The 26,752-nt window shown below is 41.4% G+C and overlaps 1 protein-coding gene across 1 annotated transcript in view; it reads right to left on the bottom strand.

The window, feature by feature from the left end:
• The window catches only part of LOC149773150 (uncharacterized), a 108,214-nt gene that overhangs the window by 43,721 nt on the left and 37,741 nt on the right, over positions 1 to 26,752 (bottom strand). The window contains exon 7 of the mRNA XM_089946719.1: positions 15,706 to 15,869. Within this exon, the coding sequence (XP_089802845.1) occupies positions 15,706 to 15,869 (164 nt within the window). The remainder of the gene's footprint in view (positions 1 to 15,705; positions 15,870 to 26,752) is intronic.

Here is a 26,752-nt window from a genome sequence, read left to right as displayed (position 1 = left end):
AATATAAATCATGCCAAGTCTTTAAGTGAGAACCAGATGCTAACATCACACAGAAATTCATGGGATATAACAATATCCAATTACATGATGTTCAAAATTACTTCTGCGGAGGCCAACTTGGATGTCCGACTGGCACCATTTTCAATGTGACCAATTACAAGATCGGTCGCTTGTATGTGTAAAGTTTTATGACAATCCTCTGAGCTGTTTTGAAGGAGTGGCAATAGCAATTATTTCGCCAACAGATGAATGGTAGGTCGACGGCCGTTAATTTCTCCAGTTGTATGACCAGCAGATCTAAAATTAACAATATACACTAGAGATATAGTTTGTATGAAGTTAAACCTCATTTGACTCTTCCTGAATCTTTGTGAAAAATAATTGCTAAACAGAAATAAAGCAAACCTAAATAAGAAGAAAATAATGTGCTGAACATACTGGGACAAAGTTCAAATCAGAATTTTTCCTGCACTGTTTGGTTCACGTTTGTTTACTAAGAAAATATTTTTGAATATTAATATAATTCAATAGACAGGGATCTGTACTATGGGCGATTTGGGTGAAGATGCTCGCCCGTCTCTCATTTAACCTAAATATTTGTAGAAAGGGATATTCATTTTGCCCTGCTTTGATTTCACGACAGTACCCACACCGATACAATACATCAATAGTGACAGTAACGCTCATTTTGTGTCATTGGTTTGTTTAATATTTCATTAATTTATGCAATTAATTTATATATTCGACAATGTTGTAAATGCACTTTCTAAATACCTAACTTTTGTCCTTGGCTGTCAGTACAAAAACAAATATTTACTTGTGTTCGAGTTTATAGTTAGTGTAGATTTTCCTTCAATATTCTCATATTATTGTACGTAGACGTAACAATATGCTTAAACAGAAGATCTGATATAAATGGGGATTTAATAACAATCACGTTGTTGGCATCGGATACAATGAGAAATGAATAATTTATTTAAATATTTATTAGACATACTGAAGTCTCTTTTGTATTTAAATAGTTTTGGGGATTGTGTGAACTCATTCAGAGACTTTCTGGATTGTTGCATGATTGTGTTTTAGGACATTCAAGACTATAGGAATTCATTTCGAATATTCACTACTTCAGGATTTGTGTTATGACATTGAGAATTATATGGAATTCAATTAAAAGTAGAGTAAGTATCTTTTGAATTAGCATCTTTATTCTAGGAAATAAGTTGCTTGTTTATTGATACTTAAATTATTGGCTTTACTTTTTAACTTTTGCATATTTTATGATGTAGCGTTGTAAAAGTTTACTTCAAAAGTTATGTTTTGAGCGTTGGAAGACGTGCTGTGCTCTATATTTAGCTATCGGTGTTAATTAGATGATCATATATCTATGTATTTCACGTCGAAATTTGACCCATAGTCCTCGAAAAAGAGAGCAAATACAATATTTGTGTAGTTAAATGAAACAAGAATTATGATTCAGTAACTGTAACCAGATCCATTCCTAACACTCAGTCATAACCCTAACCCTATTGCATAATAATAATAATAGTAATAATAATACTAATACTAATACTAATACTACTAATAATAATAATAATAATAATAATGAGGACTTTGTATAGCGCCTAATCTTTAGAAGCTCTCAGCCCTTTACAACAATAGACGACACCTTTAACAAAACAAACATATATAATGATATGATTACAAATAACAAGCACCATGAAATTAGAAAACATAAAAACAAGCTGAAAATATTTAAGGTAGGAAACATTATTATGTCTTTAAGTTTGTTCTTGCAAACGAAAAAGGTGAGTGTTAAGAGCGCTCTTGAATGGGATCACTGTGTCTTTGTGTCTAAGTTCAGTGTGCAATTCGTCCCACGTTGCTGGGCCCTGGTGTGCAAAAGAACGTTGTCCATATGACTTTGTTTTCATAGTGGGAATAATGAGTATACGATTATCAGAAGAGGAGCGTAAGTATCTTGCTGGTGTGTACACATGGGTGAGGTCGGTTAAGTATGATGGACTGAAGTTCGTAAGTGAAATATAGCACAGAGAACACATTTTATGTTTGATTCTGGATTGAACGGATAGCCAGTGTATAGTACAGAGAAGCGGGCAGGTGTGCTCTGATCGTGGTACTCTAAGGATGATCGGAGTAGCTGTGTTTTGAACTTTTTGAAGTTTCTGGAGTAGATATTGAGATGAAAGAGACAGATTTCAGTTACAAATAGTCCAGTCTTGAAAGCACTAATGAACACACAAGTGTTTCAGTGTATCAACTGAAAAATATTTGCGAATGGAGCTGATAAACAATTGATCACTACAATTAAAATGTTACTGCTAATCAACTGTAACAATGACTATAAATATCCTTTGACACCACATATTATATTTCATTCTTTCCGAAATAAGGTACATTACAGTAAGGGACCAACAGTTTTAAACACTTCTGACGGGGAACCCTGTGCGCTCAAACTTGTACAAACGAATAGTGTCAGAATCGGGTCTAGGGACGATCTTCGGCCCCAAAACAACCATTCAAAAGCTATGACTTTTCATGTTTTTGCCCAATGGAGGTGTTGTTTGACAAATGTCAGTATCATACCTTACTGATTTGACATCTCATACAAGATGGAAATATATCTCCCTGTTTGTGGTGTTCATGTTGGTACTTTTTGTTCTTGCTTTTTTGGTATTACAGAAACATTGAAGAATCTGGAATACAATAGCAGTGTATGGGGGCTGCATAGGGAAAATGAGACTTACCATTAAAATATGCCGTGTGGTTGTATAGAGACAAGATTTATAGGGACAATGGGAATTTAACATGTGCCTATACAGGGACAAAAAGTATTGGGCCTGTATAGAGATAATAGGAATGGAATAGGTGAGGCGACGACACGGTACTAGACATCGGCAACAATGTGGCTAGGAGCTGACCTCAATAGGGCCAAACAACAAACAGTGACAGGGGGTAGCGGGTAAGTTCAGCTAGCTCAGAGAGTAGCGGGTAGCGGGTAAGTTCAGCTAGTTTATAAACTATACCAATAAAACAACGCTTGGCAGGGGCGAGACTGGCGGGATATAGACACATAGACATATAAAACAACAGCTAATCTATAAAATTATATTTTAGGCAAAGATAATAAATATCTTTTCGAGGCATATGAATGGCCCTGAAAAGGTCCTTTGGTATATTCGTTAACACCATTCCGTTAACACAGAGGGCGTCGCATAGGTCTTCTTCTCTTCCTCAAACATCTTCTGACTTCTGAACCGTAAATGAGGACTCTCTTCAGACAGCCTTGTCTCTCCACATAAAGTCTTGTTTTCCGAACCCTCGTATCGGTGATCTTGATGATTGTCCATGATGATTTCACATACATTGTTAAGTCCGAGCGGAATAGCATCGACGATACGAGGGTTGATGATTCAACGTTAGTCCACATCTTGTGAGGAGAAGAGGTGAAAGGAATATAGTGAACCGTGGTTTTTTATGGTGGAAGAGCGTATCGAAACGGATTGAGTTTATTAACCTATCCCAATACGCGTTGCAAAATTCAGTTACAGTGTGAAGTCTGTCATCCAATTAGAAGAGAGAAACCTGTGACGTCACATCCCCTATAAAGATGTGCTAGCGTCTGTGCGCAGTGAATCAATGCGACAGTTTTCAAACATGACGGAAACTAAGAAAACGATGAAATGGGGTGCACCGGCTGTGGAGACAAGAAGCGATAGTAAAGCATCGGCTACGAAAGTCAACACAGTTCTACCCCCAGAAGAGACCGATTTTAATTGGAATTTAGTGTATTTTCTCTCTTCTTCGCAAGAATTTGTTCCAGTACCTATACTTTCACCACCTTCTCCTTCCTTACCACACGTCGAGGATTTTAAAAAGAGACAGAAAAAAGAATTGGAGAAGCTTTTACAGCAGCAGAAAGAAGCAGAACAAGCTTTTCTTTTTCAATATCAACAGCGAGGAGAAAAGGCAAGAAGAAGAAAACGACGGGAAGAAGAAGGAGCAGCAAAGAAAAAACAAGGTCTAGGAGAAAAGGAGGACAATGAAAGTCAAACATTGACGTTACTCTTAGATATTTAGGCAAAGTTAAGGAGTGTGAACAAATGTATCAGGCTTCATTATTACCACCCAAGAGGAAAAGACCTTCCCGAGCCAGACAGTCCAACCCTGTTACGACACCTGAGATACCCACCTTAGTGATTTCTACCAAGTCATCATCGACAGGAGCCAGTCCAGAAGTAGGCATTGGCCGTGGCAAATGCTTAAGGCAGTGTAAGCTGTTTGCGTCCCGTTGCTGAGTTTGTTTGTTTGTTTGTTTGTTTTTTTAAAAAAACACCCAACGGACCTTTTCAGGGCCACCCACTTCTCTCGAAAAGAGATAGCATTCAATTTGCAAAAATCAATTAAAACTCAAAACCTCTTTTATGCCCCATGATGGAAGTGTGTGTGTGTGTGTGTGTGTGTGTGTGTGTGTGTGTGTGTGTGTGTGCGTGAGTGTAGATTCTTATTATGATTATAAAAATCAAAACCAAAAGACACTTGCGTTTTCTGTCTGGTCTATTCTGGTATAAATTTTACAATCCAATTCACAGCACAACCCTTTAAAAAATTCATAGACTTCTTCTATGTCGTTGTTCACTCTCTCTGTTGTTTGAGGTTTTTCCTCCTCTTCTTCCTCACTTTCTCCTCGTCTTCTTTTCTTCTCTTTTTTCTCTTTCTGGACGTGTCTGCCTTCTTCCTTTGGGGAGGGTAATTCTTCATTCTGTTCAGAACCCCTCTGCTCCTCTTGCTTCTGTTGTTTCTTAGTTCAGTCTGAAGACCAATGTCCCTTCCCTTGAAAATGATAACAGGTATCTTGACTTTTGTCTCTTCTGATATCTGTCTTGCTTTGTCAACGGTCTTGACATTCTGTAGCACAATGCCCTTTGTTATCACAGATATAGCAAGTATCTTGACTTTTATCTCGAAAGGAGGGGGTGTAGTCCGTCGGCTTGTTTGAAAAACACTTTCGTATGATACCTCGAAAAGCTCGAATCAGAAGTCCGATCTGTGTTGGCTCTTCCATCGTTTCGGTAGGTTTGAGAGTGAAATGAATACTTGAAAGGAAGATACTGACCCTTTATATATATACTGGTCAGACATGGATATAAAGGGACCCATGGCGTTTAAAATGTGGTTATTCGACTTTTTGCAGTGAAGATGAAACGATTACATTATTTTGTGGAGAAAGCAGAAGCAAGTAAGAGGCATAAACGGGACTTGTCACCTCGCACAGTAGCTGAAGATTTGGCTCAAATTCATGACAGCCAGTTTGAAGATGACATGAGTGAGCCAGAATACAGACCCAGAAATTCTAGACTCGACCAAAGTGCACCACCACCACCACTAGTAAACCCTTAAAAGTATTATCACATTCGAGACACGGAAAAGCGCTCCTACAGAATATTTAGAAATACGTGTTACATTTACACTGTGAAGTTTAAAGATTTCAAGTCCGAAGTACCATTGGATAAAGCAGAGGGGTTCATCGCCGAGATGTTGTATTCTTTGTTAACCACACTGACACTGCAATGTCAAGCCAAAGAAGACGATAGCTGGAGACTTTCCATTCATCACGACAGTGTGAAGTCCCCCTTTGGATTGAGTTTAGCATCTCATCAGGAATGACACCTTCCAAAGTCATCGACAATGGTCAACACGAGCAAAACTCCAACGACAAGTTTCACATCACTGATGGAAAAGCGACACTGTTCATGACCCATGTTTCTCTTCCCCAAGGGACAGGACGCAAAAGGTGTTATTGGTGGACGATCTTCTCAGCATCAAGCGTAGTCTCGTTCAAATTAACAACACTCAAGACCAGATGTGTTTAGCCCATGCTATCGTGGTGGGACGAACGTATGCCGACAAGAACGACACGGCAGAATAAAAAAGAGCCTGGAAGAACATTCGACGATCGAACGAAAACAAACAAGAAAGAGAAGCAGAACTTCTGTAACAGGAAGCGGGTCCATCAAAATAACACTTTGTGGCATTCCTGAAATAAAAAAATTACAAGACGTTTTGGTTCCATGCTACACCTTGAAAGTGCACCCTCAAGAAGTACGCGGACCTCTGTTGTTTCAAGGTAAAGATTTCAAAGACGGAAAATACATTCACGTCTATCATCACGATGAACAGTTCGATGCTATCACAAGTATTGCGAGAAATGTGATTATGGCTATACCAATCGAGAGAAACACAAGAATTGTGGATTGAAATGCTCAGGATGTTTTGCCTCTCAACTATGTCTGGACGAAGGACAACAACGAGTGCATTGCTCTGCTTGTCAGTGCACTTTTGTCAGCCCTACCTGTTACCGACAACATCTGAAGACGCAAGATTCACAGCAGAAAAGTGCTTGCCAACTCCTGAAATTGTACCCTACTTGTGAACAAGGCATACGTACCAATAGCGCATTGAAACACGTATGTTTAGGAAAGAAACGAAGTCACAGTTTTGCCAGCACGAATGCTTCACTCAATAATACCATTCCAAACATGAAGAGGAAGATGACCAGAAGAAAGCCAATTTCATCATATTCTATTTCGAATGAATGGAAGAGACCGGTATGCACATTCCTAATTTGTGGGTGGCTCACCGACCGTGCGAGAAGTGCATCCTTGAGCCTATCTTTAGTCATTTCCCTCACTGTAGCAAAATTCTTGGAGGAAGTGAATTAATCTTTCGGGGACCGAACACGCTAGCTGATTTCGCCCAATGGATTTTAGACCCCATCGATGAGACGTGGAGCCAAGAGGACAACGAACATTACGGATATTTTCATCGCCATGCCACGATGATGGCTCACAATTTCTTGGGATACGATGGACAGTTTCTTTTGAGATACTATACGGAACAAAGTACCGAACATTCTAAAGTGACGTTGAACGGAGCCAAATTCATTTCCATGCAAGTGGTATAAGTTCAGTTTAAAGATTAAATGAGTTACTTGGCCATGCTTTTGAGGCGAATGCCTGAAATGTTTGAAACGACAGAAATGGCCACGAATTATTTTACGCACTTTTTCAACACCGAAGCCAATTAACATGCTGTTCTACCCCATTTGCCTGAGACGCACCACTACGACCCCGACAACATGCGCACCGATCAACGAGAAGCTGTCATTGCCTGGTACCACACTCACGTCTTTGACCCCTTTGACTTTCAGGAAGAAATGTTAAAGTGCTGTCGTTCCGACGTGGACACTTTATGGCGCTGATGTGGAAAATTTCGAGAACTATTCATGAAACACTGAGAGATCGATCCTTTCAAAGAAGCCTGCACTATTGCCAAATTGTGTTCCTTAGTTTGCCCCCAACGATTCACGCCTGAAAACACACTGGCTGCCATAAGCCCTCATCCGACGAATTTTGTCAAACGTCGATACTCGGTCAAATCCCTACGCTGGCTACATTACGTGTGCGACAAGGAAGGTAAATGGATTCAGCACGTTCGAAACGAAGGAGGCGAAAAGACCATCGGAAAGTATTCGGTGGATGGATGGGACCTAGAAAACCCCAAGATTGTGTACGAGTATAGCGGGTGTTTATTTCACGGATATCCCCTCTGCTACCATCAACGTGACACTAAAATTAGTTTTGGAGGCCACTTGTCAGCAGCGATTTAAGTTAGAGCACGAGTAGGATCATTTTTTTGAAAACCGGTCCCGAGTTCGAACGTATCGTTGAAAGTTTCAAGTTGGTGGACCCCCTGAACCCAAGGAACAGTTTGTACGGAGGACGGACGAATGACACCTGTTTGCTGTACCAAGCCGACGAAGAGAAAGGAGAAGAAATAAAATACTTGGACGTATGTTCGCTGTATCCTTACGTGTGGAAATATTGTCACTTCTCCTCAGGGCACCCACAATTGATGACGGAACAGATCGACGTGGAAAACATTCGACAATATGAAGGATTGATTAAGTGCAAAGCTTTGGCTCCCACATAAAACTGATGTTTCCTTTGTGCCGTACTTGTGCCGAAACGTACAACCAAGACCATCCTTGTCAGCACACCCAGGAAGAACGCTCCTTTACGGGAACGTGGGTCAGCGTGGAATTGTTTAAAGCTCTGGATCTGGGATACCAACTGTTAGAAGTGTACAAAATTTACCACTGTTCCAAGATAGAACAGTACCAAGGGGACGAGACTCAGAAAGGCTTTTTCGAAGACTAAGTGGATGCCTTTTGAAACTGAAACAAGACGTCAGCGGCTATCCTTCCTGGTGTCACACTTCCGAATATGAAAAGACATTTCTGGTGTTAAACTCACGAAGACTAAATGAAATTCAAAGATAAATACTGGGAGCAGGAGGGTATCACTTTAGACCACGTGGAGAAAAACGAAGGAAGGCGATCGTTTGCAAAGGTAATGTTAATTTGCTTGTGGAGTAAAATGACACAACGGCCGTGTTTACCCAAGATGAAGTATATGACAGATCCTTTCCGCTACTTCCAGATGATTCACGACAAAACCAAATACATGAAACACGTGGACTTAATTCGTGTTGATCTGATCTCAATCACTTATGAAGAAAAATTAGACATTATAGAAGCCGCCAAATTTGGAAATGTCAGCATTGCATCTAACGTTACAGCCCATACTCGTTTAAATTATACGAAGCTTTGGAAGCGATCGTGTCCTTTACTTTGACACGGACAGTTGCATCTACATCGATCGCATGGGTCACTGACATCCTGACATCGAACGAGACGGTTTAGGAGACGTACGAGCGCCCCGACGACAAGATTCTAAGTTTCGCTAGTGGCGGTCCTAAAAATTACGGCTACGAATACCGAGACAAACAAGGAGAATTGCACATGGAGTGTAAAGTGAAAAGATTGACTCTCAATTATTGCAACAGTCGACTAGTGAACTTTAGCGCGCTGAAAGAAGCCTTGGAGTCTGGACAGGATGGAAACTTTAAAGTGACCACCTACGAACCGCACAAGATTGTATATTTACCCACACACCAAATCGTCAGTCTACCTTTGCAAAAAGTCTATCAAATAATGTACCAGACGTGAGCTCGGCTTCCCAACCACTTCACTTTACCGTACGGTCACGTCGATATTGGCCGTCATATAAAAAGGGACAACGTCCAAGACGGATAGTTTATTGTAACTACCAAGACCAATACTTTTAAACAGACATAATTCAAGTTCAATGATTCTCAAGTGGAGTGCGATGCTGTACCTTGCAATGAGGGCGATGCCGTACGCTGTGACCTCAGCAATTCAGTACCACATGATGCGAACTTTGCTATGACTATTACTACCACTACACCTACCATGGAAGTTGATGCTGTGCGCTTGAAACCTGACGGATGCGACGCCTTATCAATTTACTGGTTTTTATTGTCAATGTCATCCTCCACGTGCAACCATGCAGCTACCACCCTATAGATGTCATCCAACCCCGAGGAACAGCCTGCCGATTTCACCGTACCCTCATCGAAATCCGCATGTGAAAGAATGAATATTCATTCCCTATGAAATGGTCTGATACTTCAACTTTGAAAGTCGATTCCAAACGTTCCAAGGAAAATGACCTAAATATGTGGGAGGGCCTACCCGCGAAAAATTAGCCAGAGCCAGATTTTTCTACTTGGGCGAAGTGGATAAAGTCGAGTTTCTCAGTTGCGATATGTCACTTTATCAGTGGGAACAGAAAGATTCGGCTTACCTAGAACATGCTCGATTGTCTCTACCTACCTTCTGTGGGACCTTAGTAATCTCTGGATAGATACTTTACAAGAAAACAGTCATGGATTGCCTTCGGAGTTGGGAGAACGCCTTTACCGAGAGTTGGTCTAGTTACACGTGAAACGCAAACTCAAAATCATTGCTCCATTTTTAAAATATGCTCTCTTCCAAAGTAAAAGAAGACTGATTATGGGAGGACACTATTTGAGTGAAATTATAATCTAGGCTATTTGCCATGACCTAGCGATTCTTGGAGGACACATAATAGGTAATTTACAAGAGAACATTGGTGGTTTGCCTGCGGAGTTCAAGTTCAACGCAAAGAACAATTGCATTCGTTATCTCACCGGTGTTTAAACCACTGGTACCTAAATGCTATATGAGGACTGATTTAGACGAAAGTTTTCCAGTGGTCAGACATTGTTAAACTGGACGTAGGCGATAACGATTGGTTTGTTGTGACTCATTCTTTCTAATACAAGGTGACCATACTGCAACGTATTCCAGAGGAAGATTTTTGAGGGTTACAAAAATCCTTTTCACATTGTAAATGTAGTTCAAGAGGAAAACTTCTGAACGGTGTGTGATGTGCAAGTTAGTGCCAAACCATATAGATTCGCCACTGGAGTTCGATCATCTCTGTGCTGAAAGTACACGTATTGCCTCCTACAAAAAAGAGGTATACAAATAGGCTACCATGCAAAATAATGAGATATTCAAACTGTGGAAGACTACCAACACTTTTTTACGAGAATTGTGTTCCATGAATTGGGGTCGACGTGTGGTGTGTTTCTTAGTGACTTGCTTTCTGTGACTTCGTTTCCTTGTGAACGTTTGATAGTACCTACCACCAAATAAATCATAAAAGTGGTCCCTTTAAATGAACATGAGAGACTCGTTCTGTTAAAAGCCTTGCGTTTTCATCTTCTCTATACTTCTTGACCTCTGCGGAAAAAATGATTCGTCAAGTTTTAGGTACTGAAGATGTGTGCGACAATGTGTGCGTAGTTGGACCCTAATGTTGTGATCCTAAATTCAAACGTCCATTGAAAAAAGGTAACTTTTGAACCTGTGTTAGTGACAGTGCCAGAAGAAAAACGCGTCACCGAGGACAACCACTCTCTTCAGAACAGAACTGTCATAGACCTTCCCGAAAGGCCATTCCGAGATCTCACCTGTGTGACTCTACCCAATGTAGAGGCTTTAAGAACATTAACACTGTCCCTAGGGCGCCTATGTTGTACAGTGACTTGTTTATATTCCACTTTTTGATCGTTTTGATGTGTATTTTAGCTCTGTACTTAACCATTTGGCTTTATATATTTTTGTTGTACTTTTTTAACTAGCAATAAACGTGTCATAAAAACTAGAAAAACTTGTGTGTGTCTGTTTTCGTGTCAAAAGTGACATTCCCTACACTACTATGGCTTCCTTAGCTGTCTCTACTTCCTCTTCCTCCACTTTCAAAGTCATCGACGAACACTTAGATCGTGTTAGCTGGGAGGCCTTGTATCTTCGCCATCCCTTTAACATGGTAATTACCGGACCCAGCGGTTCAGGCAAAACCGAATTTGTTAAACGTTTGATCGAACATAAACCTCATTTGATCGATCTTCGACCTCAACGGATCGTGTGGCGTTACAAAGAGTGGAAATCGGCGTACAGTCTCTTGTGAGAAAGTCAAAGCGATTTCATCGCGTTTGTGGAAGGCATTCCTGGCGAAGACGACGGAATCATATCTGAACCCAGTCATACCCATCTGGTAATTTTCGACATGTTAGGAGAAGACGATGAAGAAATGTATCTGTGGTTTACGCGTAAAGGGCATCCTCGTAATGCCAGTGCCATTTACATCACTAAAAATTTGTTTCAACAAAGTAAAGCCCATCGCACCATGAGTCTCAATGCTCTTGTTTAAAGGCCCTAGAGATAAAGCGTAAGTACAAATCTTAGCCAAACAGTTAGGAAAGCCTTCGCTGACTCGTGAGTACGACAATGGCCCTCAAACCCCTCATGCCTATTTATTTGTGGATTTAAAACCCACCACCTCCGATTATTTGCGATTTCGTACCCATATGTTTCACCACTGGTGCCAAGACGGAGGGCCTGTCGTGTACACGTATCCTCCGTTGACTTAACAACAACAACAAATCTATAAAAACACTTTGGGTCTGTCTCACACCTTGTCAGCATGACATCCCTTCAGTCTCATCTTCCCGTCAAATTGATTAGTGCCTTGTACGGCATCAGTCGCGAAAAAATCCACAAATACGTGCTCGTGTCTTAGAAGCCAGTCTTAAAGAAGTCTTAAGATGGCTTACGGTGACAACACGTCTATTATTGCAAGGAGTCATTTACAATCCACATCAAGCCAAACGCTTTATTTGAGAGAACCAAATTAGCCTTGACGCAACTGGCCGATCCCCGCATCGACAATAAAATCATTTTAAAACCTGGAGGTAGTGGTTCACTAGGAGGTGTAATCATTCTCTCCCTATTACAACAGAATCCCAATGCTCCTAAGTTCTCCCCAAGACAAAAGCCACTCCAAAAAAATCCAAGAGGACCCAAAAGAAAAAAGAAGTTGTGTCAAGACCAGGTCATAGCAACAGAAAACGTAAAGCCTACAGAAAAAGAAAAAGAAAGGCCCACAGAAAAGACCCCAGAAAACATCTTCTTCCCGGAAGAGGTCGCAAACCTACAGCGACGGTGACCGTGTCTCCCGTAACATCAGGTTCTTCCCCTTCTCCGTTAAATGTGATGCCTGCCAAACCTAATTTGACAGCCCTTCTTCCTCATTTGATGCAACAATGGAAACCTGCGTCTCCAAAAACTTCTCCTTCAGAGGGAGCACCTTCCTAATCTTTAACGGTAGTGACAGCTGCTCACAAAACACTTGCTCCCAAAATCAAAGTCCAAGAGAGATCGTGCATGTTACAGAGTTCACTGGATTTGTACAAGCGAGAACTGTCCCGATTTAGTCCGTTGTGATGCCTGTTATTAAGCTGATACGACGTAAACACAATCAGTGGCGACGCATTCAAGTATAGCGAATGAAGTCTGAATGTCTTGAAAGGAAATATGCCTTTGTTTAAACACCAGAAAGGATGCTTAGCCAAACATCGACACCTCCTTCGCCAAATGGTCCAAAAGAAAATATTTATTCGTCAAAAGAAAAAGATGATGTTGCAACGCGGGAGATTTGTATTAGGACTGCTTGTCAAAGGAATGTGGGGATCTATGCTGGGAGGACTCATGGGATGTGTTTTACCCATGGGTCCAAAATAAAGGGACCAAGAAGATAAAATGGACCATGAAATCATAAGATCTCAAACGTGACCTTTGGAATCGAATGGAAGGACGAAAACTGGATTTAGTGCCTTACAAACGATGGATGAAATACCACCGTTGGCAAGAACAACGGACGCCGCAGTTGCCTCCCAATCCTCATTTGACCGAGATGTCATAGTTACAGCATGAATTGCAATCGTTGATGGATCGCAACGATTTGTCCGAAACAGAAAAATCGCAAAGTAAGGTCAACTATTGCAACGACTGCAATGCTTTCACCAGAATGTAGACGAAACAGCTCAACCGACTCCTAAAGATTTAAGACCCCGATGGAAAGTCCATCACCACTACCCCCAGTGACCATGACAGAAAAAGGAGAACAAGAAGAGTTTCAAAGTCCACCAGAAAAAAGTGCGCAAGTTAACAACACCACCAGAGAAAGTATGCAAGTTAACAACACCACATACATCGAGAATTGAAAGGATTAAAAAAGATGATGGCCACCCCGTCTTCCACAGGATAGAAAAGGAAGGTGAAGACAGAAGTGAAACAAGTACCGATTACCCCTGTTTAGACATTCTCCTCCTCCTCGACACCTATCGTTCGCCGAACACGCAAAACAATACAATCCAGGAAAATATCACACGAAAAAAAGAGTAGCAACAATGAAGAGTGGTTGACTTAACAAAAATGAAGAAGATGTAAGCCGTCATTTACTACTATCAATCCCATCATGATTTTAGAAATTGCATCGTGCTGCCAAACCCCGTCTGAAAAGTCTGCGTCTACCTCAAGTGCAAACCTCAAGAAAATCAAGCTTATGTCATCAACACGAACGCTAGTCATCTTCCAGGAAACCACTGGGTAACCATCTACTTTCCTAAGTAAGGTTGTGTGAAGTCATTCGATTCGTATGGATTGCCACCTTTGGAAGACGACATCATCGACTTTATAAGAAATGCCCAGACGACACGATTCAATAATGTGAAATTACAAGGCACATAGAAGAATATTGTGGAGAATAGTGTGTGTATTTTCTTCATCAACGCAGTCTTGTATATTTATTAGAACATTTAGTGACTTATTTTGATCGTCACTCTTCTAGAAACGATGACAATGTAGATCGATGGTTTTGTGACCATTAGGATTATTTTTTGTCTTTAGCTAGGAAAAGTAGCGTACATCAATGGACCAATGACTTCCATCAGTGGAAGTCTCACTTCACTTCACAACGTTGTCAACTATGTCAAATACAGTTTGTTTGTTTTCTTGTTAATCGTTGGTTAATTGTTGTTTGCCTAAAAGAATGTTTTGTTTTGTGCGTCAGTCGTTTGTTTAAAATTATTATCATTATACACGCTCTTTGGCTTCTCTTTATCCCTCACCCTAAGATCAACTATTATAGCGTTCCGACACAACAACAATCGTAGGGACGGTTGTGTGAATAGTATATTTGGGTTTGTTTTTCTTCTTCTTCCCGTGTGTGGGTAGTAGGGTGTTTGTTTGTATGCGTTCGCGTACGTTTGTGTGGAGAGTATATTTTAGTTTATTTTTCTTTCTCCTCTTCCGTGTGTGGATAGTATATTTTGTGGTATGTTTTTGCTCCTTACCTTGTGTAGATAGTATATTTGTTTTTTTTGTGTGCTCCTTCCCGTGTGTTGATAGTATATTTTGTTTTTTTTCCCACTTCCCGTGTGTGGATATTAAATTTGTTTTTTTTTTCCCCTCTTCCCGTATGTAGATAATATATTTTGGGGTTTGTTTTTTCCTCTTCCCGTGTGTGGATAGTATATTTATTTATTTTGTTTAATTTTTTTTTGCTCCTTCCCGTGTGTGGATAGTATATTTGTGTTTTTTTTTTGCCTTTTCCCGTGTGTGGATAGTATATTTTGGGTTTGTTAAGAAAGTAGGAGAAAGAATATGAAGTTGGCGGAGAAAAAGAATAAATTAAAGGGCCAAGAAGAAAAAACCAAAGGTCCTTTTCAGGGCCACTCATATGCCTCGAAAAGATATTTATTCTCTTTGCCTAAAATAATTTTTGTAGTCGATTTTATAGATTAGGTGTTTTAGATGTTTCTATGTCTATGTCGATGTCTATATCCCGCCAGTACCGCCCCAGCCAAGCGTTATTTTATTGGTATAGTTTATGAACTAGCTGAACTTACCCGCCACCCGCTACCCGCTGAACTAGCTGAACTTACCCACTACCCCCGTCACTGTTTGCTGTTTAGCCCAATTGAGGTCAGCTCCCTGCCACACTGTTGCCAATGTCTAGTACCGTGACATCACCTCACCTATTCTATTTATATTATCCCTATACAGGCCCAATACCTTTTGTCCCTCTATCGGCCCATGTTAAATTCCCATTGTCCCTATAACTCTTGTCCATATACAGCCCCAGGGGGTATTTTATTAGTAAGTCCCATTGTCCCTATAAATCTTGTCCCTATACAGCCCCAGGACATATTTTAATGGTAAGTCCCATTGTCCATATACAGCCCCCATACACTACTTACAATCTAATATTTCAACATTTTACGTTACAAAAATAGATGATGCTCTTGCCTTTGAGTCTCTTGTTGTTGGCCAATACCAGTTTCTGTTGGCCAATACAAGTTTGAGTCCTTTATTTTTATCGAAATACTCACCTATCAATTCAGGAGTAAGTTTTCCCTTCTCACTGAATTCTAACCATTGGTCCCAGATGGCGGGTTTATTATCACGAACAAACATCTTGGCTGTAATGAGGGATTTCAAGGCATCAATTAACCATTGTGGATCCAGTACAATCCTGTCCCTCAATCCTTCCACACTGCAAATAATAATGTAGATATTTATCATGGAATAAAACCCTGATAAGAATGATTGCTTGCTTCACACATCTGAAGTAAACAGACAGTTCAGTTATGACGTAGACGGAAAATCACCTCACACTGCTGCACCTATCATAGAATAGAATAATACTTTAAAGTAGAATACTAGTTTGAAAACGCTAATCTGGTTATACTAAGCACAGTGTCAAATTCATGGCTCATATAGCAAGAACATTTATTATATTATAATCAGGATATACTAAGAAGATTGGCAAATTCGTGGCGTTTAAGGCAAGAATATACTTAACTTAATAAACATAAAATATGTAAGTGAAACACATCGAAATGAACGTCAATTATTAGGTTCAAAATTAATAAAATATACCATTATATATTTGACTTTATAACATGTTCAGCTAAATTTCTGAAACGTAATTATCATTAGTACTTTAATTCAAAGGTGTGGGTGTAACGGTAACAAATATTAAGTAATAAGCAAATGACTTAAAATAATCTTATCTACTGACTTCAGATGGTTTCACCAATATCAAACTATTAGTGAAACGTCTTATAAATTATGAAGTCACGTTTTCAAAGTTGCACATTTGATTGTCAAATAAAATATTGTATAAGCAACGTGACACATACTTGTCTTGTACGGTAGATCACTTGTAACTTACACTTTGAAGATGGAATGAAATAAGTGTAGTATTTGTCTGTATTAGTACTATACGCAATGTGCTTCACCTATATTTAATTTATAAGTGACATTTAAGTCATTTATATATTATATAAACATTTATCAGCTGAGTTTAAGTAAACTGTAAGTTGACGGATGCTGTTATTTTCTAACCGTTTAAAGTACAATAAAATCCAAGTTGAAGAAGGTGGTACGATGATTTTTTCCGCGATTAGTAATTGCTTTACACATTTATCAATTTTAAATAGTGATGTCGATATTAAATACATATAAAGGGGAATTTAATCACGTTAAATTCAGATATTTTAGAATTATTGAAAACAAAAAATACAGTGTGTTTAAACTCGAATAACTACATATCATCTATTCTTTACAGTTTCTGGATTAGTCCCTCCACTATATTGTAATATTTCACAATCACTTGTCGCTATTGTATAAATAATACTTACCTGTTAACTAAAAAACTCTTATATTTCTACGAGAACATGAGTGATATATTTTTCGACTGTGTGCGCAGAAACAAAGTCTGGACCACATTTGATTGCAAAGCCATAGGTGACTATCTAGATATATATCTCCGTATCGAAGTGCTATTATTCGCTGAAATGTTTGAGGCATTTGCTGACACTACAATGCGGGTGTATAAACTCGATCCCGCACACTATTTTATGTCAGTGGTTGTAAATTGGAGTGCGTTCCCGTTGAAAACCAAAACGTTCGCATTGGTCACTGATATGCATCTCTTTATCGAGCGCTCACTTCGTGGTGGAATGTCAATTACTAATTACAGATATGCACGCGCAAATAAACCAAAGTATTGATGGGTATGATCCTGGTGTTTCAAATAGTTAAATCATGTGCCTTTTTAAAACTAATCTGTACCGGCTGACAATGATGGAACCGTTACATGTCGGCAGGTACCATGATATACTCACGTTAACATACGAAAACATATCAATGAGTAAAAAAGCAGCAGCGACCACGTATACTTCATCGAACATAATCTATAATACCCTGAACAACTTTATTGCACTCGTAATGATTATCTAGAAGCGTGGACTGTTGTAACCTCATCATTGCACACTCGTTCATAAGTGAGGAAGTAAATTTATTGTATGCACTACCTTTGGACCAACAACAACCATGCAGTGCACGTACGAACTAGGCAGTATACATTTGATTGAAAATGCGTATAAGTAAATCCATCGGGTGCATGGATTTTTCCAAAGCACATGGATGACCTTATATTCGAATGAGCACAGATTTCTTTGTTTATCCACCAACAATAATTTTTACAAAGATTTCGTCAAGCTCAAGAACAATTCAGAACTCGAGTACACCATCATTTATTTAAGAACGCAAATTCGAGTCGAACTTGTTTGTGACAGTCAACATCATAAGCTTCGAAATGTTACTGCTGATCCATCATTTTACTCCCAAAATATATTTGATGGATGCCTTCTCGCATTTCATAATAAAGAATCGAAGTTCAAGTTTATAGAACATCTTTGTTGTGATTCGTCAATACTTGACCTGTTGAAGTTATTTATGTGTGTGTTTTATTATGACAAAATTAAACCGTCTAATCCGGATCGTGTCAACATACTTTATACGGACATCGACTAGCTGCTGATACTCAAAAACTGTCGATGACGTTCATTCGAATATCACACCCAGCACACTCGTCAGCAAATTTGACAACAACCATTATTCGAAGCAACGCTTGCTTTTTAGTAACAACATTGAAAAGGTTGTTGGCCAATTCAATGACAATTGTTCAGGTAAACCAATCTAAGAATACGTAATAGTTCGACCTACAATGCACTCGATTGTGGTTGGATCGAAGAACCTTAGCAAGGCTAAAGGAGATAAATGGGCTATTGTGCAAATGTATCGCAGGAATAACATTTACTTTTGTATGATACTGAGAGCGATATAAATTCGCATATATAGCAAATACGATAAGACACATCTCATTGATGTATATCCATGTACCAAGTGAGCTTTTCATCGGCTGATACCAATCGATGGACATTGCCCGACGGGATTACCACTAATGTGTATGGTCATCGTGAAGTTGGCTAACATAATCAGTCATAGCTGTAAAATGATGATCATATTCACCAGCATTGACTAACGTAGTCTTGCAAATATTCGACGGACTTGGTCTGCCGCTGATCACTCGTTTAGTGAATGTATTGATATGTTTGCACGGTTCATTCTGGATCAGAAGTTTTCTCAATATTTATTTGACAGATGGACCTGAACAAAAACTATCATTCTGGGTTAGACGCACACGTATATCACATCACAATTTAACCATCACAACAATCATATAAGACATTTAATGATGTCATACAAGGGTGTAGAAAGCAATGCCGTAAAGCCACCCGTGACTTATAGAAGGCAGATAAGGTGTCAATGACACGTTACAGTCGAAACAAATTGCACGAAAAGATCTCACATCGGGGTTTGAACAATAATTTGCACCATTCACTGCACCAAAAAAGGAAACTATCTGGTGTCGATGATATGAAAAAGGAAGCAAGGACAGCCGTACAACAGTAGCAGCGCTAATGGGAAGAAAGAAGAATCTGGTACAAGCCTTAAAATTGCCGAAAGCAGCAAAGATGTTAAGAATGCAGAAAGAATAACGGACGAGAATATTGACCACTTGCTACATCAACACAATTGTTCAAGTCAAAGAAGACGTAGAAAGGGTTGGAGAAACCGTTGGTGTCATTGCACATGCCGTGCGTGTACCTGGATGAAAAAATTAGAGATGCACCTGACAGTATGCAAAACGTATTACTGGAGTACAATTCGCAGATGCAACTCCCTGCTAAATACTTTAATGACACAGCCTGCTAGGCGATCTTGACAAATCCTTAATAAGAACAACCTTCGGCTAGGTTGACGTCAATTCAGAAGACAATATTTTGTACTTATGATGTATTATATCTTGCCCTATATTGTCCGGATTACCTCAAAGATCCAATCAATATCAGCTGCTATATCATGAGTCACTGTTACGAACGACATTCATAGCTCTACATGGTTTATAACTTAGGCTTTAAGCAATTGTGGAACACTATGATTAGATATTACAACTGCGTCGCCTGTGCATCTTTCGTGTCATAATAATCTGTTTACACATATTATCTTTACACTGGCGGATCAGGCTGGGCACAATGTTTATTCCTGGGTGAAAACATTGACGAAACGACTGCACATTATATATTGTTATAATATTTAATATGATATTCGTCCTTTAACAAGCTATACCAATGCATGTTGTAAACAGCAGAATACCCGCCTAAACAATATACTGTAGAACAGCCCTTGGCGATATTTGTTCGTTGATTGTTCACAGATGCACCAACTCTGCTTGCTGTCGTGTCTTTGCACTCTGCTCCAATTTCTGAAAAAGTTTAAGTCGAGTTCCTGATGGGATCCAAATCTTGCTGCCGTCTGGAATTGCGAACGGTTCAGTAGCTTCGAGATCCACTAGAACCATAAATGGCTTGAAAACCCCTTGACAATACTGACACTGCTTATTGGACTAGCTAGACACAGTGACGATTGCACGAGAACAAGTGTTACACTAATGAAGACCTAACTGAAAATGTAGATCATAAACCGTATACAATGTAATGACTTCGAGAACATGTCAACTTGTCAAATGTTATTGATGCAAAAGCCGTAATCATTAACGCAACCCAAATTAAAACCTTGGATTTTCCAGTCGTCCATTACAGATCGTTGGCGGACTCCTTTCACACTCGTAAGCAATTCCTATCAGTCACATATCCTGGTCTTGCAGAGAGGTTCATAGAGTTATGTTAAAAGAAAACGCGGGGTCACATCAGTTCGTAAGAGCAACGCAAACGATGCGATTGTGTCGTATAGGTAATCCTGGTAAAGTTGTATTTGAAACATCAGCATTGTGAAAGCCAGTGCTAACCTCTTCACTGACTAATGAATCACGTTTGTTGTCGTGTATGCAATCTGAAACTTCTTTAACGCTGCCATACCATCAAATTCCTCAGATGCGCACACGAGAAAGATATCTTGTGATACGTTACATGGCAAATACGTACCTAACATGGTCTTACCGGACAAAGATATGTTTCGTAACGTTTCAAAATATAAATCGGGACAATAAACAAACCCAAATATCCTATTTAATCACTTAGACGTGACTGTGGTATATACGCGGATAAACGGTGATCAGGAACCAATTGAAGAAATGTTGCTCTACACATAATATCAAACCAGACATGAATATCACAAGTCCTGGTCGTACACAGACCGATATCAAAATATGGACACTTGTTTGCAAATTTCCCAACACGACTTTCGGACATTACATTTTTTATTTTTCATTGGAACACCTGGGTGTTTTCACACGAGTGAGCGCTTCCACTTACTAATGAGATAACTACAGCAGGCCTCGAATGGGAATTGGTTCAATAAGGTGCATTTACAGCTGGCCCAAGAAAGATTATATCTAAGTATGTAACGAGGGTAACGCCATTTGCTGGAAGATTTTCGTTGACTAGTGGAATAAAATCACTATCGGAGTTGCCATTCTCTGCTAGGTCATCAATTATAGTTCGGTAGATTTCTCAATGTCAGCACCACGGTTAGAATCGTTTGTGCATATGTATCTAATCTTAAGCACAACTATCATGACAAATAATTATTGAATCTATCAAACTAAATTTCATCATAGGCAATTAACGAAATTGACATGGCGTGTGTGTTAAGTTCTTTAACGTAGTTTCCGACACCTTTACTTACCTGGACTAAGAAATCGAAAACAAGATGCCACTGATTATCTTTCAACATTCCTATCTGACTCAACGTGCCCTTGGTTTTGATTTTATTAGCAAGATCCACATTTAATATGTGAAGTTTAAGTCTGGAACAAACAGTGTCAAGGAAATCTAAACAAAGTAGACAAATTTCTTCTTTCATTACTATTCCTTCACTTGTGCCCAGTGACTATATTACTCGTGGTGGCTGGGCACGACGGCAATTTTGTTTTCCACATTATATACTGTTGTAACAATAGGATTTTCAACAAAAGTTTTGACATACTCTGTGTGAAAACTGGAGTCTCTGATACGACCGACTATGAAAATCAGCTTTTGGCGTTTGCAGTTTACCAGTTTGATTGTAAAAGTCACAGGCAAACAATGGTTGAAACACAACTAGAAAATTCAGATGACATGTCAGTCCCTCTTCTAGGTGAGTAACATCCGGAGATGTTAGCAAACATAAATACTAATCGTACTTTAAAATCAATAAGTGTTTGTGGGGTTGGTGAACGTTATACATGTAACGATTTAACAACAAGGTGATGACATATCATGCAATCGCAGCGTATTTGCATGGGTATAGTCGAAATCAATAATGACGGGTGCTGAATTAAATAATCAATAACTTTATGTGGTGGTGCAAGTCAATATGAGTGAAAGTACATTCCGCGAGTAGGTGTCAACACATGTGCAACCAAATGAGTATCAGTTGATATTGTTAAGTCCAGGTTAACGATGTTCATTACACGTGTAGTGTGGCACCATCGATACAAGTTTGTTGCAAATAAAGACGACACGAAATTGTTGCTTTATTTTACCATCGCGAGTAAATGAGGATTTGTTTTTGGACCAGTGGTCTTCGGCGCCTTGTACCAGATAATCTACGACCTCTGTCGGATGGTATTCTACGATTCGCTCTTGGTAATCGAAAACAAATTTCTTTCTTTATGTGTTTACAATGTAATATGCGTCCACCGGCCGTCTTTTGCTGATGCTGTGCCGAAAGCCGCTATCAAGGCCGCATTTGCGACTGCTGTAGTCGCTACTACTAATAACACTGGAATTGCTGCAAGGAGTGGAATATTCCATCTGTCATTTCAAATTGCATCACCTCTGCCTTGGATAACATTAATGCGACTGACGTCTTTGTTTCTCCGGCCACATTAAGGTGATCAATGTTTGGCTTGGTTCAACCACATTAAAACAATCCAGTTAATTTTGTTGCAGAAATTCGCATTGTGACACCACACTTGCTTTCTACACCGTTTCTGTTCGAAGCTGATTTTCATTGAAGCTGATTTTTACTTCATGATACGACATTGTTACTTAAAGACGTGTGGGAGTGCGGGTGAGGCCTGGGCTTGACGTCTCGCCCGCCAAAGGAAAGTGAAGCGTCTCTCACAGCCTCTCCTTTCCAGGTGTAGTGATCGCCGTGGGACCACTGTCTGACTCTACTGGGCATGGGATTACTTGTATATGGCCTATCCTACACTATTGTGTCCACAGTAACACCTTCACGCGGGGCCCCTGTTTACACAGAGCCTGCTGTGTTGCGCGACCGAGTGCCCGGCGGTATAACTGGGTGGGCAGACTGGACTCATTACCCTTGGCAGGCAGCCAGTCTAAGAGAAGGAAAACTCTGACTCCAAACCCGGGCTGATGGAGCTCGCTAGCCTTGTCAGGCAGTTCTTCTAGGAGAACGAAACTCTGATTCCAAACCCACCAAGTCTCAGCCACTGGATGATGGCTCCACTGCCTTGTGGATATCTTCGCGAGAAGCAAAGGCTACGGGAATAAACCCAGACAGAAAATCCGGAGTGGAGCCCCAAACGCGGCTGGGTGTCAACTACGACTTCATTCCGGCAGCTCATGCATCCGAACTGGTGCCAAATGTCATGCTCAGCAATCCTTTTGATCCCACCAGCAAGGACGAGAGGGGGATCCTGACGTCTGGGCAGCCCAGGATCTCCATACTCCACGCCCAGGCTTGCGCCCTGGACAGGTCACTCCAGTCTCGCTAATTCCACACCAGACAAAATAAACACGAATCCAATAAAGAAGACTCCAGCTCTTCGATTCGCAAGCTGGGACGTGCGCGCCATGTGCACAGGTATCTCTGACGGCCTCGGGGAGGTGGACGACACCAGGAAGACGGCCATCATCGATAGAGAACTCACCAGACTAAATATTAGCATAGCTGCCCTTCAGGACACCAGGCTTGCCTCTAGAGGCTCCATCAGAGAGGAAAACGACACCTTCTTCTGGAAGGGTCGAGAACCTGAGGATCCCCGCCAGCACAGAATGGGCTTTGTAATCAAAAAGAACCTTTTGGAATTGGTTGAGCCTCACACAGGGGGCATTGAGCGTCTCTTGTCTATCCGCCTCAACACTGCTGCAGGTCCTGTCAACATCCTCAGTGTCTACGCCCACACCCTCACGTCTTTAGAAGACAAAAAGGATCAGTTTTATGGGCAACTGGACGAACAGATCAAAGGATGCCCCAAAGACGAACCACTATTCATCCTTGGCGACTTTAATGCCAGATTAGATGCGGGAGACGAGTCATGGCCTACCTGCCTCGGACATTATGGCACTGTAAAGATCAACGAAAACGGTCAGAGACTGCTAGGGCTGTGCACCTACCATGACCTGTGCATCACAAACACCTTCTTGAAGTGTAAGCCACAACACAAATTGTCATGGAAACACCCCAGGTGTCATCGTTGGCACCAGCTCGATTTGGTCATCACAAGGTGCTCTCCCCTTAACAGCGTCCTCTCCACCAGGACCTACCACAATGCCTACTGAGACTCCGACCACGTCGTCATGAGCAGCAGGGTGCGTTTACAGCCACACACACTACATCGCTCAAAACCAAACGGAAGCCATCGCAAAAACACTGCGCAGATGTCGGTCCCCTCCAAGGTGGAGGAGTATGCGTCCGCTCTGGATCAGGCTCTTCAGGACCTGCCAGAGTACGATGCCACAGCCAAGTGGAACGCCACGAAGGGTGGCATCTACAGCACAGCCATGTCCACGATTGGCAAGAAGGAACGGCCCAGCCAGGACTGGTTCAACGCAAATCTATCAAGGATGGAAACAATAATCGAAAACAAACGAAAAGCCTTCGTAGCATACAAAAATTGCCCTAACGAACGGACGCTTGCTGCTCTCAGAGGTGCCCCAAGCAACACTCAACGCATCGCTAGACAGTGCGCAAACGAGTACTGGCAACAACTGTGTGAAGGAATCCAGCACAGTGCCGAGTCCGCAAACATCCAAGGTATGTATATTGGCATGAAGAAGGCTTTAGGCCCTACAGTGAAAGGGGTCGGGAGAGAAGATCACTGACCGTGAGCAACAGATGGCCAGATGGGTGAAGCAGTTCTCAGAGCTATACTCCCGAGTAACGTCAGTCAACGATGCGGCCCTTAGCAGCAAAAAGAAATTGCCCACCATGGAGGAGCTCGACAAAGTTCCCACCTTAGAGGAGCTCAGCAAAGCAATCGACTCCCTCCCGAACGACAAAGCACCAGGTAGTGACAGCATATCCCCGAAGCTATCAAAGGTGGGAAATCAACACTGCTTCATCTGCTGGATGCGCTACTTTGCCTCTGGTGGGAGGAAGGAGCAGTCCCCCAAGACGTGCGCGATGCCATGATTGTGACCCTTTATAAAAATAAGGGAGACCGCAGTAACTGTAATAATTACAGACGGATCTCGCTCCTGAGCATCGTTGGCAAAATGTATGACCGCATCATACTCAACAGGCTGCAACTGCTGACGGACCGTGTGTACCCGGAATCCCAGTGCGGCTTCAGAGCATGCATGTCGACGACAGACATTATCTTCTCCCAACGACAACTCAAAGAGAAGAGCAGAGAGCAAGGTCAACCATTCTACATGACGTTCATCGACCTCATCAAGGCCTTTGACCTGGTCTGCAGGAAGGGCCTTTTTGAACTTCTCGGTAAGAGTGGTTGCCCCCCAAACCTCCGCATCATGATAATCTCTATCCATGCCGATATGAAGCTAACAGTCCTGTATGATGGATCCTCCTCATCCGCCCACCCAATCAACAACGACGTGAAGCAGGGATGCGTGCTGGCGCCAACCCTTTTCGGAATCTTCTTCTCCCTGCTCCTGTCCTACGCCTTCGACTCGTCCATTGATGGCGCATATCTACACACCAGGTCCGACGGGAGGCTGTTCAACCTGGCACGACTGCGTTCGAATACCAAAGTGAGGTCGGTGCTCATCAGAGAGATGCTTTTTGTAGATGACGCGGCTCTTGTGACCCACAACGAAGAAGCCCTCCAGAGACTGGTTGACCGTTTCGCTGATGTCTGCAAGCAGTTTGGGCTCACCATCAGCCTAGAAAATACAAAAGTCAGCGTGCGAGATACCACCATTGCCCCTTCCATCAAAATTGACGGTGTCACCTTGGAATCAGTCAACAACATTACTTACCTGGGGTCAACCATCAGCAACACTCTATCTCTTGATGTGGAGCTGGACAGAAGGCTTGGAAAGGCAAACACCATCATGGCACAGCTAACAAAGAGGGTGTGGGAAAACAACGCGCTGACAGAGGAGACCAAGATCCAAGTCTACCAGGCCTGCTTTCTCAGCACCCTCCTATATGGAAGTGAGACCTGGAGTACCTACATGAGACAAGAGCGCAGGCACAACTCCTTCCATATACGGTGCCTAAAACGCATCTTGAAAATCAGCTGGCAAAACCTCGTCCCACACAGCGAGATCCTCCAGCATGTACCTGCAGCATGTACTCTCTGCTTAGCAAACGCCGCCTTCGATGGCTGCGACACGTTTAACGCATGGAGGATGGGAGGCTGCCAAAGGACATCTTATATGGACAGCTGGCAACTGGTACCAGAAGAGTCGGCCGCCCCTCACTACGTTTGAATGATGTGTGCAAGAGGGACATGAAGGCATGAGATATTTCAACTAACGGCTGGGAAGTGCTGACCGAGGACCGAGGCACCTGGAGACTAATGTTAAGCATGGACATAGCAGTCGCTGATGAGAATAAAGGCCAGGTGGCGGCAGAGAAACGTGAGAGAAAGAAGAGCGCGGCGGCAACCCCAGTAACTCAGACTTCCCTATATGTCTGTTCCAACTGCAACAGAGACTGTCACTCGCGCATAGGCCTGCACAGCCACAGCATACGATGCCAACACCCCAGAGACAGACGACACTCCAAGGACGATATTCGCATGGTCTTCCTAGACGGACCCACCAATGATGGTGATGATTAAAGACGTAACAGGCTGAATCACTCTTATCAGTTTTCGTGCCCTCCAACAGCAGAGTTTTTCAGAAAGAATCACAGCAATCC

The sequence above is a fragment of the Sinohyriopsis cumingii genome, unplaced genomic scaffold (genome assembly GCF_028554795.1).
Source record: "Sinohyriopsis cumingii isolate HCF-2022 unplaced genomic scaffold, ASM2855479v2 utg000873l, whole genome shotgun sequence".
In the NCBI taxonomy this organism is placed as follows: Eukaryota; Metazoa; Mollusca; class Bivalvia; order Unionida; family Unionidae; genus Sinohyriopsis; species Sinohyriopsis cumingii.
Note: the sequence above shows the minus strand (reverse complement) of the source record. Positions and strands in the feature narration are given on the sequence as shown.